This window comes from Calliphora vicina, chromosome 3, assembly GCF_958450345.1.
Source record: "Calliphora vicina chromosome 3, idCalVici1.1, whole genome shotgun sequence".
In the NCBI taxonomy this organism is placed as follows: domain Eukaryota; kingdom Metazoa; phylum Arthropoda; class Insecta; order Diptera; family Calliphoridae; genus Calliphora; species Calliphora vicina.
This window is the reverse complement of record NC_088782.1, coordinates 60,693,562-60,713,829: the sequence shown is the minus strand read 5'-3', so window position 1 is coordinate 60,713,829 and position 20,268 is coordinate 60,693,562. Positions and strand designations below refer to the sequence as shown.

The following is a 20,268-nucleotide window of genomic DNA, read 5'->3' as shown; positions in this document are numbered from 1 at the left end:
TAATGAGTTTTTACGGCAATGTTTAAATATTTGAATTAATATAAATTCAAATATTTAAAAAAATTGTAAAATTTTAGAAAATATTTCTTACTTGCCACCCCAATTAGAAGAAAGAAATAGTACTATTAAGTCTCCCGCTCACTCGGGTCCATATAATCTTTATTTCATGTTTCTAAATTCATTGAAGAAGAAATTACTAAATGTACCATTCGAATAAAGAAATAGTATCAGAAAGTCTACCCTTAGACTCCTACTCACTTAGGACCATATATGTATAATTTCATGTTTCTAAGTCCATTGTTATAGAAAATTCAAAAAAGTACTATTAGAATATAGAAAAAGTACCAGAAAGTCCACACTTGTGGTTTCCCACTCACTCGGTTCCATATAAGCTTTATTTTACGTTTCTAGGTTCAATGGTGAAGAAATTACTAAAAGTACCATTACAATAAATAAAAAGTATCAAAAAGTCTCCCCCTAGAATTCTCACTCACTTAGGACCATGTATGCTTAATTTCATGTTTCTAAGTCCATTATTATAGAAAATTAAAAAAGTACTGTTATAATAAAAAAGTACCATGAAGTATCCGCTTGAATTTTCACTCACTTAGGACCATATACGCTTAATTTCATATCCATTATTATAGAAAATTCATAAAGTACCATTAGAATATAGAAAAAGTACCAAAAAGCAGCCACTTGTGGATTCCCACCCTCTCGGGCCCATGTAAGCTTTATTTCATGTTTCTAAGTTCATTGGTGAAGAAATTACAAAAAGTACCATTCGAATAAAGAAAAAGTACCAAAAAGTCTCCTCCTAAAATTCTCACTCACTTAGGACCATATATGATTAATTTCATGTTTCTAAGTTCATTGCAATAGAAAATTCAAAAAGTACCATTAGATGAATGAAAAAGTACCTATAGTTCAGTTCTCACATTTTGGTACCTAAATATAATCCCTTATTTCTAACACTAACTTCACTCAGATACATATCAGCTAACTTTAATGTCGATAAGTGAAATAATTTAAAATATTAAAAAGGTAACATTAGGAGAAAAGTACCAAATTTCCCTTTTCCTCCTTGAACACCCATCAAGTTTGAAATTTAAAAATATTCCATTTTGCAAAAGTTGATTATGCTACAGACATGTCTCAATCGATTAAAATCTGTGTTAATGTGCCCAATAATAAATATGTTTTAAAAAAAGTACTAAACTGTTTACCCAGATTTGGCCTAAAATACACCATGGCACTCGAGTTCCAAATAACAACCTGTTAGTTAATTTGTGTATGAATCTAGGAACCAATGTTAAAAAAATTATCAACATCGGCTTAATAATTTGCAATAAAATGTATTTTCCCGATTTTATCCCCTTTTTGGTACCTTTTTTTCGAATTTCCAAAAAGTACCAATCCTATATTTTTTATTTTTTGATAAGTATTTTGTTTCTATGTTTATTGGTGTAGAAGATACATAGGGTGCCAAAAAAGTACCAAAATACAGTTTTTACCCGTTTTCTCCCCTAAAAGGTTCGAATTTCGAAAAAGTACGAAATTCAAATGGAGTAACATGCAATTTTAAGTTTTTTGGTATCTTATTACCGGATTTACCCGTTTTTACCCTTTTTACCCCCTAAACGTTCGAATTTCAAAAAATCCCTTCTTAGTGGATCGTTTTGGGGAGGGAGGAACCCACAGTTAAAATTTCATGATTTTAGCTTCAGTCGTTTGGGCTGTGGGATGATGAATCAGTCAGTCAGTCAGTAACGTTACTCTTTTATATATATAGATGATAGATCTTGAATGGGCCTTTAATTGTTTGCCTTATATGTCAAGGTTCAATGTCCAGTACTTTACATATAGGCATTTCGTGAAAAAGTCAAATTTGTTCACACTAAAGACCACCAGATTCCAACCTGATCATATCCTATATTTGTTTAGAATTATTTAATGACTTTAAATTATATCTGCTCTTTTTGCCTAACCCTGTTAATATCTATAACTATCATTTATTGTTGCTGCTGGCCAAATGTTGCATATTTTTTACATCTTTGTCTCCATTCCCCCATCTCACTATCATTCTCTGTTGCTCAGCATGTAAGTGAGTGAATGTTTCTGTGCATTTTTTTTTTGCTCCTTCTTGTGTCATTTCTAACCTAATTTAGTTTTTTATTTTTTTTTTGCTAAAACAACGTTTATATTGATTGCATTTCTCAAATTGTTGCACGAAAAAAGCAAAAATTTCACACAAAAATGAAACGTTTTTTTTAAAGCGAAAGTTAAATTGTGCAACCAAACAAACGATTGTTAAAATCTCTATTTTTTTTTTTGGAAATTTATCCAGTGGCATGCGGCATCTATTGTTTGTTGCACAATCAATTTTTTTTTTTGATATACATAAGTTAATTAATAGAAAAACTTTAAAACTGTTATATAAATAAATAGTTTTTGGTTTGTGTTTGTATTACACATTGTTACATACCAAAGTCTCTTATGTGCTTTTCCAGTCTATCGTTCTCTTCTTGTGATGATATGCTGGCCAAATGCATGCCATGGTAGCGACAATATTGTGTGGCCTTAAACCAATTTGCCTAAAAAATTGAGAAAACAAAAATTTATGAAAAAAATGAAAATAAGTATGTCAGTAGTTTTAGTTAACAAAATAATACTGTTTTTTAAAAAAATATCAAAATTTATCAAAGGTTTATAAAATTTATTTTGTATGGATTTTTTTGTTCTTTTATAAATTTCAAAATTAGTTTCCTTTTTGAACATTTCGCTATGATTTTAGGCGAAATTAAAGTATTGATTGACCACTAGTATTTAATACCTAAATTTGTTTAATTTTTTGCATTAGCTTTTAATTTCCAAATGCTCTTATTATTTATATTTTACCACATGACAATATTTGTTTTGGGTATTAATTATTCACATTTCTCACTAAATAACTAAATATCTATTTCAATACAAAAACATTGCACAGTGGGGCAGTACCAATATATTTTGTAAATTAATCTGTCATTTATAATTGGCTGAAACGATTGGCATAACATTTCATAAGGGCGTAGCAGAGAAGCATTAGAGTTTAAGTTTTGACGATGGACCCCTCAGAGCAGTGTGGCACCTCATTCATATGAAACAAGTTTAAAAATTCTTCATATTTAGAATTTAAAAATTTTACATATTTACCAGAGCTGTAAATGAATCATTCATTTTTGAATTAATTCGCGAATTATTCTTGCACTGAATTAGCAAATTTTGAATTAATTCTTTTTTTAATGAATTGAATGAAATTTGAGTCAATTGAAATGAATTTGGTAAAAATCAATTCAATTCATTTGAATTGAATTGATTTTGAATTAATTCATATGAATTAAAAAAAAAGAATTATCAATTCATTTCCAGTTCATTTGAATTGAATTGATTCAACTAAATTTTTTATTGTAAAAGACATCAACCATTACTCTCGTTTTATACAGTGACGGACATTACAATAGAATCACTACCAATATTTCATTTAAAACCAGGAGCAATCATAAGGATTGGTGTGGGCCAGAAAATATAAAAAAGTGGCAAAATCTGTAGTGGATGGACGAAACGACCATTAATTTAATTGGTAGTGATGATAAGACATGGGTTAGACGTCCAAAAAATGGCAAAAATCAAAAACGTTTAAACATGGTTGGGGAAATATTATTATATGGGGATGCTTTTCTTGTTATTGCGTTGGTCCAGTTTATTGGATTAAAGAAAATATGGATAAGCACTTGTATGTAAATATTTTGGAGAATGTTATAAAGCCACATGCAGAATGGAATATGCTCTTATGATGATTTTTTATTTTCAATCATTTTAAGACTGATTGATTCTATTTGAATGTCGCATATTTTATTTAGTCTTTTAGATTTGACATCGTTTTTAACATAAGAATGTGTTATTTTTTTATTTTATTTTTTTCTATTTATTGTTTACGTTATGAGCATTAATATAATGAAAAAAATTTAAATTTTGAAATCAAATTTTGTAGTTTTACCGCTTTAATTGAATTCATATGTAGTGATTCTAGTCCAAAGACAAAAAATTCTTAGATTTTAAATTCCCATGATATACTGGAATTGTCAGGTAGCCGCAGAATAGGAATTGAATTATTAGATATCGGCGAAAATCCTATCAAAATGGGAAATTTTTTTTATCTGCTAAAAGAAACTTAAATTTGTATTTTTCTTTCCCCCTAGATATGCTCTTGATTTCATTCATTTGAATTGCAATTCATTGTTCTAATTCATTTGAATGAATTAAAAATCAATTCAATTCAAACGAATTGAAAATGAATTTCAATTCACTTTAACAAATTAATTTGAATTGGAAACGAATTGCAATTAATTTTACAGATTCATTTGAATTGAAAACGAATTGCAACTCCTTTTTACAAATTCATTTGAATTGGAAATAAATTAATATTCATTTCTGCCTAATTCGTTTGAATTAATTCAAATTTCATTCAATTCTTCTTCTTTTGTTGTAAAAAGAATTAATTCAAAATTTAGCTAATTCGTAACGAATTAAAATCAAAAAAAGAATGATTCATTTACAGCTTTGGGATTCCAAATTCAAAATTTCAATAAAAATATAGGTTAAATTCGAATGAGTCTAGAGCAGGCGCGGATCTAGGGGGATGAACAAATAAAATTTCACTCCCCCAAACCGCAAAGTTTCAATATAAAAAAGAAAAACGCAAAATTCGAAAAGCATCATATGCGGGAAGTTTCGCTTTACTTCTTTAATTTGAAAAAAGTGCCCTTGAAGCACACCGACAGCTCACCAAAGCTTATGTTGAATGTGTTCCATCGGTTTCAAAGTTAGAAAGAATTTTTTGTTCGATTCAGAAGTGGTGATTTTGACACCGAAAACAAAGATCGTCCAGGCCAGCCAAAATAGTTTGAAGACCAACAAATAAGAAAGCTAGTATATTCGGTTGTACCGAATTTTATTATACCCTTCACCAAATTATACTTCAAAATACAAATTTTAGATATTTTCAGGTAAACAATTTTTTTTTTTCCAAAGTTGGTTTTTTAACTTTTTGGGAACAAATTTTTTCGAATAGTTTTTTTTTTTTATATTTTTTTTAACTTTTTTAAGTTTTAATTTATTTTTTTTTTAAATTTAAAAAATTTTTTTTTTATTTTTTCATTTTTTTTGTGAAAAAAAAATCGGGTTAAAAATATTTTTCCCGATTTTGACCCATTGTAGGTCCAACTTACTATGGTCTTATATACGTCGTTGCAAATGACTTTGAAATATCTATCATTAGATATCCATATTGTCTATATTAATGACTTAGTAATCTAGATATAAGTAAACAAGTAAGAGTGCTATATTCGGCTGTGCCGAATCTTATATACCCTTCACCAAATTATACTTCAAAATTTTAAATATTTTTAGGTAAACAAAATTTAATTTTTTTTAGTTGTTTTTTTTCATTTTTTGAAAAAAAATTTATTTAAAATTTTTTTTTTTTTAAATTTAAAATTTTTTTTTTTTAAATTTTAATAAAATTTTTTTTGGTTTTAAAAATTTTTTTTTTTGAAAAAAAAAATTCGGGTTAAAAATTTTTTTCCCGATTTTGACCCATTGTAGGTCTAACTTGATATGGTCTTATATACGTCGTTGCAAATGTTTTTGAAATATCTATCATTAGATATCCATATTGTCTATATTAATGTCTTAGTAATCCAGATATAGGTCAAAAATTGGTCAAAAATCGAGGTTGTCTTGGTTTTTTCCTCATATCTCAGCCATTTGTGGACCGATTTTGCTGATTTTAAATAGCAAAATTCTCGAAAGCATGTCTGACACAATTATTGAAGATTTGGATCCCGAAGATATATGGGGTCTTCAGAAAACTGATTTCAACAGACAGACAGACGGACAGACGGACAGACGGACAGACGGACAGACGGACAGACGGACAGACGGACAGACAGACAGACAGACAGACAGACAGACAGACAGACAGACAGACAGACAGACAGACAGACAGACAGACAGACAGACAGACAGACAGACAGACAGACAGACAGACAGACAGACAGACAGACAGACAGACAGACAGACAGACAGACAGACAGACAGACAGACAGACAGACAGACAGACAGACAGACAGACAGACAGACAGACAGACAGACAGACAGACAGACAGACAGACAGACAGACAGACAGACAGACAGACAGACAGACAGACAGACAGACAGACAGACAGACAGACAGACAGACAGACAGACAGACAGACAGACAGACAGACAGACAGACAGACAGACAGACAGACAGACAGACAGACAGACAGCCAGACAGACAGACAGACAGACAGACAGACAGACAGACAGACAGACAGACAGACAGACAGACAGACAGACAGACAGACAGACAGACAGACGGACAGACAGACAGACAGACAGACAGACAGACAGACAGACAGACATACAGACAGACATACAGACAGACATACAGACAGACAGACAGACAGACAGACAGACAGACAGACAGACAGACAGACAGACAGACAGACAGACAGACAGACAGACAGACAGACAGACAGACAGACAGACAGACAGACAGACAGACAGACAGACAGACAGACAGACAGACAGACAGACAGACAGACAGACAGACAGACAGACAGACAGACAGACAGACAGACAGACAGACAGACAGACAGACAGACAGACAGACAGACAGACAGACAGACAGACAGACAGACAGACAGACAGACAGACAGACAGACAGAAAGACAGAAAGACAGAAAGACAGAAAGACAGAAAGACAGAAAGACAGAAAGACAGAAAGACAGAAAGACAGAAAGACAGAAAGACAGAAAGACAGAAAGACAGAAAGACAGAAAGACAGAAAGACAGAAAGACAGAAAGACAGAAAGACAGAAAGACAGAAAGACAGAAAGACAGAAAGACAGAAAGACAGAAAGACAGAAAGACAGAAAGACAGAAAGACAGAAAGACAGAAAGACAGAAAGACAGAAAGACAGAAAGACAGAAAGACAGAAAGACAGAAAGACAGAAAGACAGAAAGACAGAAAGACATAAAGACATAAAGACATAAAGACATAAAGACAGAAAGACAGAAAGACAGAAAGACAGAAAGACAGAAAGACAGACAGACAGACAGACAGACAGACAGACAGACAGACAGACAGACAGACAGACAGACAGACAGACAGACAGACAGACAGACAGACAGACAGACAGACAGACAGACAGACAGACAGACAGACAGACAGACAGACAGACAGACAGACAGACAGACAGACAGACAGACAGACAGACAGACAGACAGACAGACAGACAGACAGACAGACAGACAGACAGACAGACAGACAGACAGACAGACAGACAGACAGACAGACAGACAGACAGACAGACAGACAGACAGACAGACAGACAGACAGACAGACAGACAGACAGACAGACAGACAGACAGACAGACAGACAGACAGACAGACAGACAGACAGACAGACAGACAGACAGACAGAAAGACATAAAGACAGAAAGACAGAAAGACAGAAAGACAGACAGACAGACAGACAGACAGACAGACAGACAGACAGACAGACAGACAGACAGACAGACAGACAGACAGACAGACAGACAGACAGACAGACAGACAGACAGACAGACAGACAGACAGACAGACAGACAGACAGACAGACAGACAGACAGACAGACAGACAGACAGACAGACAGACAGACAGACAGACAGACAGACAGACAGACAGACAGACAGACAGACAGACAGACAGACAGACAGACAGACAGACAGACAGACAGACAGACAGACAGACAGACAGACAGACAGACAGACAGACAGACAGACAGACAGACAGACAGACAGACAGACAGACAGACAGACAGACAGACAGACAGACAGACAGACAGACAGACAGACAGACAGACAGACAGACAGACAGACAGACAGACAGACAGACAGACAGACAGACAGACAGACAGACAGACAGACAGACAGACAGACAGACAGACAGACAGACAGACAGACAGACAGACAGACAGACAGACAGACAGACAGACAGACAGACAGACAGACAGACAGACAGACAGACAGACAGACAGACAGACAGACAGACAGACAGACAGACAGACAGACAGACAGACAGACAGACAGACAGACAGACAGACAGACAGACAGACAGACAGACAGACAGACAGACAGACAGACAGACAGACAGACAGACAGACAGACAGACAGACAGACAGACAGACAGACAGACAGACAGACAGACAGACAGACAGACAGACAGACATACAGACAGACAGACAGACGGACATGGACAAAAAATCGAGGTTATCCTGGTTTATTCCTCATATCTCAACCATTTGTGGACCGATTTTGTGGATTTTAAATAGGAAACTTCTCGAAAGCATGTCTGACAGAATTATTGAAGATTTGGATCCCGAATATATCTGAGGTCTTCAGAAAATTGATTTCAACAGACAGACGGACATGGCTTAATCGACTCCGCTATCTATAAGGATCCAGAATATATGAACTTTATAGTGTCGGAAAATTTTCAACAGACAGACGGACATGGCTTAATCGACTCCGCTATCTATAAGGATCCAGAATATATAAACTTTATAGTGTCGGAAAATTATGTTGTGGAAATTACAAACGGAATGACAAACTTATATATACACTTCTCACGAAGGTGAAGGGTATAAAAATCACTCATGAAGATTGTTTTAAATAAAACTCAACAAGAGCTTGCAAAATCATTGGGAGCAATTTTCAAACGTTTACGGGCAGCAGGATTAATCCAAATGCAGGGAGAGTGCGTATCATACAAATTGAAGCCAAGAGACCCTGAAAGTCGATTTTACATGTCCGAAATGATGCTTGAATTTTATAAAAGAAAATAATTTTTGCACCGAATCATTGCATTACTTGAGCGCATTCTGTCCAAATGTGCATTGCTAAATTATTTTCATATTTTATTTAAAATTGTGCGGAATTTTGTAAGTTGTAATTGATTTTACCAACCAACATTTTGAACGTATCAATTAGTGATATGAAAATTGTTAATATTCAGGTCATGCCAAAAAAAAACCAAAAACTAAAAACAAAAATTATTTTAAATGTTGTAGACCTTAATATTTGTATTAGAATGTGTGTGTTGTGTTTAGGTGCAAATATTTGTACAAAGCTGTCAATAGTTTTTGATAAATCATATACAATTCATAAGGTATTTGAAAAATTGCAGTTTTTTTGTTAACCCTCTGTTAAACAGTCGGCACCAATGGAACCAACTGCAAGATAACATGGTAACAAATGTAAATTGATAAAGAATTTTAAATATGATATTTATTCCCAGTTAATCCTTAATTATTAGAATCCCTATTTCTTATAGAATCAATGATTCTTCCAGGAATGGTTTCAGCATCGTATGGAGACTTTCATATACGACAGGGCTGGAAAATGGGGAGAGATTGAATACTTTTAAAACTTATTAATGGAGTTTTTCAAGTATCCCTGGAAATTGTGATATTTGAGTTTCCCCGAAAATTGCGGATTTAAAATTTTTTTTTTTTGGGAATTTGTGAAATTAAAAATTTTTATTTTTAATATGATTTATTTCAACTTTTTTTAAATATTAATGATTTTAAAACGTATTTTTATAGTCTTTCCAGATTCGAGTTTCCTGGAAATTTGGATTTTTTAAAAAGCTTTTGGGATTTTTTAAACCTAAAATGGTATATTTCGAGTTTGTTTTGATTTTAAATTATTTTAAAATATATATGGAGTATTCACACGATCTGCTATTTGGTCGTATTGTCATAATGTTCTAATATATTTTGATAGTTTAAACAAATTTTTGTTGTGTTTCAAACAAAAAAGTTCTAAACTAATGACACTATTTGAACTATGTTTATTGTTTTGACATAAAATAATACTTTTTTTTGTTTAAAACACAACAACAACTATTATAATATATTAGTACAATATGACTAATAGCAGACCATGTGATTGTATATCGTATTCCTAAAGTTTCCCGGAAATTCGGATTTTTAAAATTTCAAAAACCTAATATTTTCTTCTTAATTTTTTTTGGGAATTCATAAAATTTTAAATATTTTATCTGGAATTGTTCTGTTTTGTTCTTTTTTACTTTTAATATTTTTGAAATTTGTTTGTGTAGTTTTTCGAATTTCTCGGGAAATTGGGATTTTTAAAAAAGATTTTGGGAATTTTTAAATTCGAAAATTTTAATCTAAAAACATTAAATTAAACTTAATTGTGTAGTCTTTTGCATTTCCCTGGAAATAGGAATTTTTAATCGTGTTTTTGGGAATTCATAAAATTTTAAATTTTTTTATCTGGAATTGTTCTATTTTGTTCTTTTTTACTTTTAATATTTTTGAAATTTGTTTGTGTAGTTTTTCGAATTTATCAGGAAATTTGGATTTTTAAAAAAAGATTTTGGGAATTTTTAAAATGCAAACATTTTAATCTAGAAATGGTTAATTTCGTGTTTTTTACTGTTTTAGTACTCATTTGTGTAGTTTTTTACTTTTCCCAGGAAATGGGGATTTAAAAAAATTAAATTTTGATTCGGAAATTGATTTATTTTGTCCTCGTTTAAGTTTTAACAGTATTAAAATTTGTTTGCGTAGTTTTTCGAGTTTCCCGGGAAGTGGGATTTTTTACAAAGTTTTTGGGAATTTTTTAAATTAAAAATTTTTAATTATAAAATAAATTATTTCAGCTTTTTTAACTATATTACTTTTAAAACTTATAATTGCAGTCATTTGAGTTTCCCAAGAAATTGGGATTTATAAAAATTTGTTGGGAATTTTTCAAATTACAAATTTTAATGCTTAAAATTGTTTTAACTTGTAGTACTATTACAACATATTTGTGTAGTATTTCAAGTTTCCCGGGAAATAGGGATTTTTAAAAAAGTTTTGTTGTTGATTTTTAAAATTAAAAATTTTATTTTGTATTTTTTTCACTTTTAAAACAACACAAGTCTCTTGAGTCCTCATAGAATTTTTAATTTGAAATTCTTTAGTTTTTTCCTATTTTTACTTTTATTATTAAAATTAGTTTGTAAAGTTTTTTGAGTTTCTCGGGAAATTGGTATTTCTAAAAAGTTTTAGGAAATTTGAATTTTTAAAAAAGTTTTTGAAAATTTTTTTAAATTAAAAATTTTTAATTATAAAATATGCAAATTATTTCAGCATTTTTCACTTTATTACTTTTAAAAGTTATAATTGCAGTCTTTTGTGTTTCCCTGGAAACTGGGAAAAATTTTAATCTTAAAACGGTTTATCAAGTTTTTGTAATAAATTAATAAAATTGGTATTGCAAATCCAATCCAACGGAAATCCAATTTACATTAAAGGGTTAAACACACTTCTAAAGATCAAATTGTGGACATGTAGATAAATGTATGTCACAATTGTGCCGGCAAATAATAATTATTAAATACGTATTAATAATGATCTGTAAACAAACTATCAATGTTACCTAATAACAGTTAGTTAGTTTCATGCCATAAATGTGTCCACGAGTGTGTTAATTATTTAATTCAACAAACGAATATTTGCAAAAACTGCAAACAAGCAACTCAAGCGTAATAACTTGATTTGTTTTCCAGCTGAGTTTGAACAATTTTTTTCCTACAACAGTTTTCCATATCAAGTTTTAAATAACCAAAAATAAAGATACAAATTAAAAGGCTTAATAATATATATATATTTTTACATTTGCCAAATAAATCTAGAGAAACACATTTTTCTAACATATGAACATATGTATATAATTTAAATATTGCCTAATTGTTACTGAAGTTGAGACATTTGTTTTAAATACAAATTTGTGTTAATTAATTTTAAAACGTTTTCAGTACCTAATAATATTTATAAATATATTTGACAGTTGAGGCATTTTGGATTTATGTGCGGGTTTTTTTATTTTTTTTTAAATACACCAAAGACAAAAAAACGCCTTATAATTTATATGAGAATTTGAAATTTACATATAAATGAAAAAAAAGTAAATTTATAGGGCAAATGTTTTAAATAATAATAAAAACAATTTGTTAAAAAGTGTTAAATTTTAACAAACTGGGTCGCATTTAATTTATTGTCTTGCATTGAGAGGTAAAAGTGTGATTTAAATATTATTTAAATATAATATAAAAGGTCAGGAATTAGTTATTTTTAAATACATATTTGATATTTTTAAAGAATACTTTGAAAAAGTAATATTAGACTAGCAGAATAATATGTATAATCTGGAACGCTACGATCTTCGTCAGCATTCTTCGTTGGATTTAGTATTTTCTGTTTAAAAATGTCATTTGTATTATGCTGTAATACAAATAGGATAAAATCCTACTTCAGGCTATATAATTTCAGCACTGCTCTTCAGGCGGAAATTTTCGAATATCAGGATATACAGTGACGGACATTACAATAGAATCACTACCAATATTTCATTTAAAACCAGGAGCAATCATAAGGATTGGTGTTGGCCAGAAAATATATAAAAGTGACAAAATGTGTTGTGTACGGACGAAACGACCATTAATTTAATTGGTAGTGATGATAAGAGATGGGTTAGACGTCCAAAAAATGGCAAAAACCAAAAACGTTTAAACATGGTTGGGGAAATATTATTATATGGGGATGCTTTTCTTGGTATTGCGTTGGTCCAGTTTATTGGATTAAAGAAAATATGGATAAGCACTTGTATGTAAATATTTTGGAGAATGTTATAAAGCCACATGCAGAATGAAATATGCCCTTAAAATGGCTCTTCCAGATATATAATGACCCAAAGCACACGACAGGTCTTGCCAAAAAATGATTTTTATATAACAAAATGTATGTTATGGAATGGCCGTCTCAATAACCAGACTTAAATCCTATGGAAAATAGTAAAAGACAAACTCGGACCTGAAAAATTGAAAAACAAAGAAGAACTTTGGAAGAAAATTCAGGAAATATGGTATGAAATTTCCCGATCTACATGCGAAAGTTTGTTAAATTCAATCCCCAAAAGATTTGATGCTGTTATTAGAAATAATTGATATGCAACAAAATATTAAGAAAACAACGAATTCTTATGATGATTTTTTATTTTTAATCATTTTAAGACTGATTGATTCTATTTGAATGTCGCATTTTTATTTAGTCTTTTAGATTTGACATCGTTTTTAACATAAGAATGTGTTATTTTTTTATTTTATTTTTTTCTATTTATTGTTTACGTTACGAGCATTAATATATAATGAACATATTTTAAATTTTGAAATCAAATTTTATAGTTTTACCGCTTCAATCGAATTCATATGTAGTGATTCTATTGTATTGTCCGTCACTGTATATATCTGGCAGCAAGGCTGCCGTTCACGGAGTAGGGGTTGTCTTTTCGACATCTAGGTTACCGCGAGGTTAACTGTGTCCTCAAAAGTAATGAATATCTTGAGTCTTGACAAAGTTATGAAGAAAACTAAAAAAAAAGTTCGATAAGCCAGATTTTTGACAAAAACTGGATTTAAACCTCTTCCGAAAAATCGAATATAAGCTTTTACATTATGCTTGAGTACCCATGAAAATAAGAAAAAATCTTTTTTTTGGAACACACTAATATATATACATATATAAATATTTGGTATTATTGACAACTTTGAAACTTGAGGATAAATATTTTAAAGAAAAACAGTTTCCCATCAATTTTAAAAATTAAACATTTCATGATGTAGTGATTTTTATACCCTTCACCTTCGTGAGAAGGGTATATATACATAAGTTTGTCATTCCGTTTGTAATTTTTCATTTCCGACCCTATAAAGTTATATATTCTGGATCCTTATAGATAGCGGAGTCGATTAAGCCATGTCCGTCTGTTTGTCTGTTGAAAGCAATTTTCTGAAGACCCCAGATATCTTCGGGATCCAAATCTTCAATAATTCTGTCAGACATGCTTTCGAGAATTTTGCTATTTCAAATCAGCAAAATCGGTCCACAAATGGCTGATATATGAGGAAAAAACCAAGACAACCTCGATTTTTTACCTATTTTTGAATTATATCTGGATTACTAAGACATTAATAGCGACAATATGGATATCTAATGAATTTTAAATACAAAAATTATTGAATAGATAATTTTCGTAATTGAAAACGCATTTTTGTTATTTTTTGTGTTTTCAATTACGAAAATTATCTATTCAATAATTTTTGTATTTAAAATTCAACCAATAACGAAAATTGTATATTCAATTGTCAAAATTATCAAATTCAAAACACAAAATTCAATAGAAAATATCAGGAAATTTTGTTTTTGAGCACATGAATACTTGATTCAATTATGAAATAATTGAAACCAGTTCAATATGTGACAAATATTTGAATTGAAACGGTTTAAGAAATAGTTTTTTCTGTGTATACAAAATGTATATGAGACGGAAGAATTTGATTTATAAAGGAAATACTTGCAGACCTTTAAAAAAAAAACTAAAAAAAAGGAATTTTGTATATGTTCCGAATTTGGATGGGTGTAACTTTCTATTTGGACCATATAACTGTATTAAACTTGTCTTTATTTTATTTACAATTTTATCAAAGAAATATAACTGATTCTTAAAACAATTTCCGACCCCATTCTAACAATGAACCCATGTAAAAACAAATCAACTCAGAAACACCTCAGCTCTGAGCTACCGAATTATTTCCAATATAAAATGTTTCTAAACCACTGTGCAGCCGTCTTGGCAATAATAATTACCGCCTGAGAACTGCGGATTAAAGGTCATTGCTATTCTCTCCTAATAATACTTTGATCATCATTAGTTTAGTTAATTAGAAGATAAAAAAAAGAAAACTTGGTGACTTGGATTTTTGTATTTATATGTGTTTGCGACCGGGTTTGACTACGCAATAATATCGGAAAGGACAGCTGACAATTAAATGGACCGAAAATATCATAGAGTTCTCTGGGGAGGTTAAATAGCTTGCGATTGTTCCTGACAACACCGTCGATTGTAATATTTATATGTCCTGCCATCAGGACAGTTTGTGCCTACCAAATGTCCTTTTTTAGAACATATTATTTCGCCTTATTTTCATATTAACATCATCTTTATTAAAGCTAGAGAGTGCTTAAGGGATATAAGTATTCTTGCAATGAAAGTTAGCCCTGCTTTTCTCATGGCCTTATCAATTGTTTTTGGTGGGATCGCCATCGTTCCTTGGGATCCCCAATGCATATATCTGAGAATATACCAGCTCCAGGTTTGAGTCGGAGTTTCCTCGCCACTGGGGAGCTATATGTGCATTCAGACAGGAAAGGCAACTTATCACGCTATCTATGAGTAAATTTCGGAATCCTTTATCGATCGATAAAGGCGATCTTAGAATATTTATGGGACATGGAACTGTGTAGATTATGTAGGCTGCAAGATAAAACCTCGGAGCATGTACACTGTGACTGTCCCCACTTGGGTGATGTAAAACTAAATTTCTTGGAAGTTTGCATATTACCACCAATGGATATTTTTAATCTCTCACCACAGAGGATTTTGAATATCATTCGTCAAAATATCCTTTAGGTAGTGGATCTTAAGACCTCTTTAATATTATCTAATCTGTATTCATATCTACTTGTCGTAAATTCCAGAAAACAAGAAAGGAAGTACAAGATAACTGCCTTTAAACAGTACTAAAATCAATAAATGTCATAGAGGCGAGGAAGTAGCAAAGTCGCTCTTTACTCTTGCAAGAGAGTTCGAAATTGGCTTCAAAGATCGTATATCGGATCTTCTTTGCAATTGTTCGTCCAAATATTCTGTATGAGGTTAAAATGTATGGGAATGATACAAAGGAGGAGATAATGTGCTATTTAAACTCCTAGGATGCACTAGATATATTTCTACACCTGAATGGAAAGGAAGTGGCGATGAATTCGCCAATTTGTCTACTCAGTTTGTCATTACAAGAATCAAAGAACTGTTATATGTTTAGTATAGGAAGTACATCAGAAGCTACCTTTACAGATGTATGAATGTATTTATATGGTGCCAGAGTGCTCGACGAAATTTTATTCTCGGCAGAATACAAGGTGAAATCTTCAACAAGACATATTTGTAGTTTCTTTATTGAAATTAACATTTAAACCCCCATTTTCTCAATATCTGGTTATCGTTTTTCGTAACGATAAACCTCCAATTAACATTTTTTTTGTATGAGAACTGTCAGTTTATCGTCACGATAAAAAATAACCAGAGATTGAGAAAATGGGGGAAAGAGTCACAAATTTATATAATTGATCCTCCAGCCATAGGTGCTATATCTGTAGGGAACCAACAATATATTCTCAAATGCCATAAAGATATACCAACAACAAGTCATAATTAAATAATTTAAATTGCTTCTCAAAAGTTTACATTTCTTTGTTATAGTCTTTTATAAAACATATGTAAATCATGACATTTCATTTGTCTTTTAACTGGAAATATTTCAAATATATTGCTCTGTCAATCTTACTCCGGTAGTAAGAACATCTCAATTAAATATTCTGTCAACCTTCGTTATCTTTAATGTGATATTTGAGAGAAAATTTTGTATTAAAACACTAACAAAAACTTGTAGTCATAAACACCTTTTCATTTAATTCATGTGGTTTTCTTTTCTATATGTATAAAGAGGTATGTGAGGTTTATTTCTATTAATTTTCCTACATTTTAGTTTCCATTTAAAAGCGTTCATATCAAAATATTTATTCAAGTGAAAATTTCATATATATATTTGCTGATGATGTTCTCCCCTAGCTGACGCCTAAGCAGTCTCTTGTCAATTTCTTGCTTAAACTAAACGAATATCTATGTATCTCTATTCATCTGCTCCTTTATAATAGAAATATTGTGTTGGAAACAAAAACACATCTGGTCTGGCAGTTTTCATTCATTAACTCTTGCTCATTTAATTCTAACATATTATTCCTTTGAAATTTGTGTGTTTGTATGGGAGTGTGTAATTCGCTTTAATTCTATAAATATTTAAAATCGAATTAACTAAGGTGAAATGTATTTAAACACTAAAACTGACAGTTGATATGTTTTTAGTTTAAACAGCCATTTAGTGAAATTCAAAGAGTGGAGAAAATAATTACAGAAAAAGTATAGAAATGGGAAATTTGTTAGCTTTAATTATTTCCTGTTATATTTAATATACACCCTCTATTTAACTGTACTTTAAGTTAAACGTATTTTCCTAAACCTATTTGACCTTTAAATATAAATTACTTTCGTCTCTGATTTTCAAATTAAATCTTTAATATGTTTGTTTAAAATATTATTTGCTTATTAATAGTTCAAAATTGTAATTTATTATGCAGTTTACTTCAAAACGCTAAAAGCCAAATGTTAAAATGGCAACAACAACGAGTAAAAACGTAAACTAGTAATTATGCAGAAAAATATATTTACATTTATAAATTATAACAACAACTGCAACAACAATAACAGCAAATATGAATAGTATTTATTTAATGGTATTTAATAATTCAATATCAAGGTAATGGTAACAAAACAACAAATACTATTTACAATACAATACCAGTATACAACGTGTGTTTCAACTGATTGTTATAAAAACAGGTAAACTAATAATTTAGTTGGATCGAATATTAGATGCGCTGCATTAAAAGCAAATTTTATATATGAACACTAGTTTAAGCTGCAATCTTAAGTCTTTATATGTCCTAGTTTAAACTATAATCCAAGCTTCAGTTTCAGACTATATAAACCTGAAACTTAAACTGAATAAAAGAATGTCCTACTATGGAAGCTTAAAATCGTCTACGATTAAAATTAGAAGACGTACAATTCAGGCGTAAACTAATCCTTATATAGATCTACGATTAATGTTTAAACTAAACTGTAACTAATGCTTAAAATTAACTATAGAAACACCTACAATTGAAGCTTAAACTGGACTATAAGAAGACAATTGATACGTAAACTAATCCTTATATAGACCTACGACTAATGTATAAATTAAACTATAACTGAATGTTTAAACTAAACTATAACTGAAGCTTAAAATTAACTATAGAAACACCTACAATTGAAGCTTAAACTGGACTATAAGAAGATCTACAATTGAGGTGTTAACTAATCCTTATAGATCTACGATTGATGTTTAAACTAAACTATAACTGAAGCTTAAACTAATCCTTATATAGATCTACGATTAATGTCTAAACTAAACTATAACTGAAGCTCAAACTAATCCTTATATAGATCTATGATTAATTTTTTAACTAAACTATAACTGAAGCTTAAACTATATAGATCTTCGATTAATGTTTAAACAAAACTATAACTGAAGCTTAAACTAGACTTTCTAAGGATCTACGATTAATGTTTAAACTAAACTATAACTCAAGCTAAACTAATCCTTATATAGATCTATGATTAATGTTGAAATTAATCCTTATATAGATCTACGATTATTGTTAAAACTAAACTATAACTGAAGCTTAAACTAGACTTTATATAGATCTACGAGTTTAAACTCTAACCGTAAGTCTATAAAGTCGAAGTTTAGCTTTAACCCTACGTCTTTAGTTAGTCTAATTTAAACTGTAAACGTAGGTCTTTGTATAGTTCAAACTTAGCTTTAATCCTACGTCTTTATATAGTCTAGTTTAAACTCTAACCGTAGGTCTTTATATAGTTCAAGTTTAGCTTTAATCATACGTCTTTATTTAGTCTAGTTTAAGCTCTAACCGTAGGTCTTTATATATTCCAAGTTTAGCTTTAATCCTACGTCTTTATAAAGTCTAGTTTTAGTTCTAACCGTAAGACTGGTTTAAGTTTTAATCGCGAATCTTTTTAAAGTTCAAATTTAGCTTTAATCCTACGTCTTTATTTAATCTAGTTTAAGCTCTAACTGTAAGTTTAGTTTAAGTTTTAATCGCGGATCTTTATATGTCCAGTAAATGCTTCAATAGTAGGTCTCTATAAAGTGCAGTTGAGATGTCAATCGTAGAGCTCAATAAAATACAGTTGAAGCTTTAAATGTCAGTTCTACAAAAGCTCAGTTAAGGTTTCAATCGTAGGTCTCTATAAAGTTCAAATTAAACCTCAATTAAATCTTCAATAATAGGGGTCTATAAAGTCCAGTTTAAGCTTCAATCGGTAGTCTCTACAAAGTTCAACTAATGAGCAACTCAAGTTAAGACTTCAATCAATGATGTCCACTAAGTCCAGTTAAGTCTTCAATCGTAAGTGTCTATAAAGTCCAGTAAGACTTCAATCGTAGGTCTACATAAACTCCAGTTAATGCTCCAATTGTAGGTCTCTACGAAATTCAGTTCAATCATAGCTTACTTACTTTAAAGTCCAATTAAGATTTTAATCGAAGCTATCTATAGAGTCTAGTAAGTCTTCAATCATACGACTTTATAAAGACCAGTAAAGACAGTAGTAGCTCTTTGTAAAATCTTCAATAGCAGGACTCTATAAAGTTCAGTTATGGCTTCACGCTTCAATCCTCCAGGTTCTTTAGATCATCAATAAACAATTAATTTAATTTATTTCCCGTGAGTCTTTGGAGAAAAAAGTGAAGCAACCTAAAAACATCACTACGACCAGTGACTAATTTCTTTTTTTTTTATTTTTTTTTAAAAAATAAATGCTAAAAAAATCTGCGATATCATGCAGATTTTTTATTAAAAATAATAAAATTTGTATCTTTTTAATTGAATTTTTTCAATTTAAGTAAAATTAGTTTCACTCAGATAATTAAAAATTACATTAAATCCTACTTTAATAAGCAAAACCCTAACAGTATCAAAGCATAGCGTGTGTTAAATTAACAAAATATTTAACAATAAACCATTTTTTATTATTGATTTTATGACCCGAATTCGTTACATTTGAATTTTAAAACACCTTGTACTGCATAAACAATACAGTAGTGTAGGGTGTTTGTGCCAATACTAGTAAGAGGTGTTAAAAACTAATTCATTCAATTAAATAGATTAAAAAACATTTTTTTTGTGGGGGGTTTTTTTCGTTTTATTTTGGCTCTTTTACAAATTTCGTTTTGAATACAATGAAATGCAAACAAGTTCAAACTGGCTTAACACTATTTTGCTTTTTGTGATTTTAGTTTCAAATAAAAGTTTAGTTTCAGGTATTATCTGCTGGTATTATTTTATTT

At 30.6% G+C, this 20,268-nt stretch overlaps 1 protein-coding gene across 1 annotated transcript in view; it reads right to left on the bottom strand.

The window, feature by feature from the left end:
- The window catches only part of tfc (triforce), a 136,565-nt gene that overhangs the window by 8,290 nt on the left and 108,007 nt on the right, over nucleotides 1–20,268 (bottom strand). Inside the window, exon 4 of the mRNA XM_065505177.1 lies at nucleotides 2,486–2,594. Coding sequence (XP_065361249.1) covers nucleotides 2,486–2,594 — 109 coding nt within the window. The remainder of the gene's footprint in view (nucleotides 1–2,485; nucleotides 2,595–20,268) is intronic.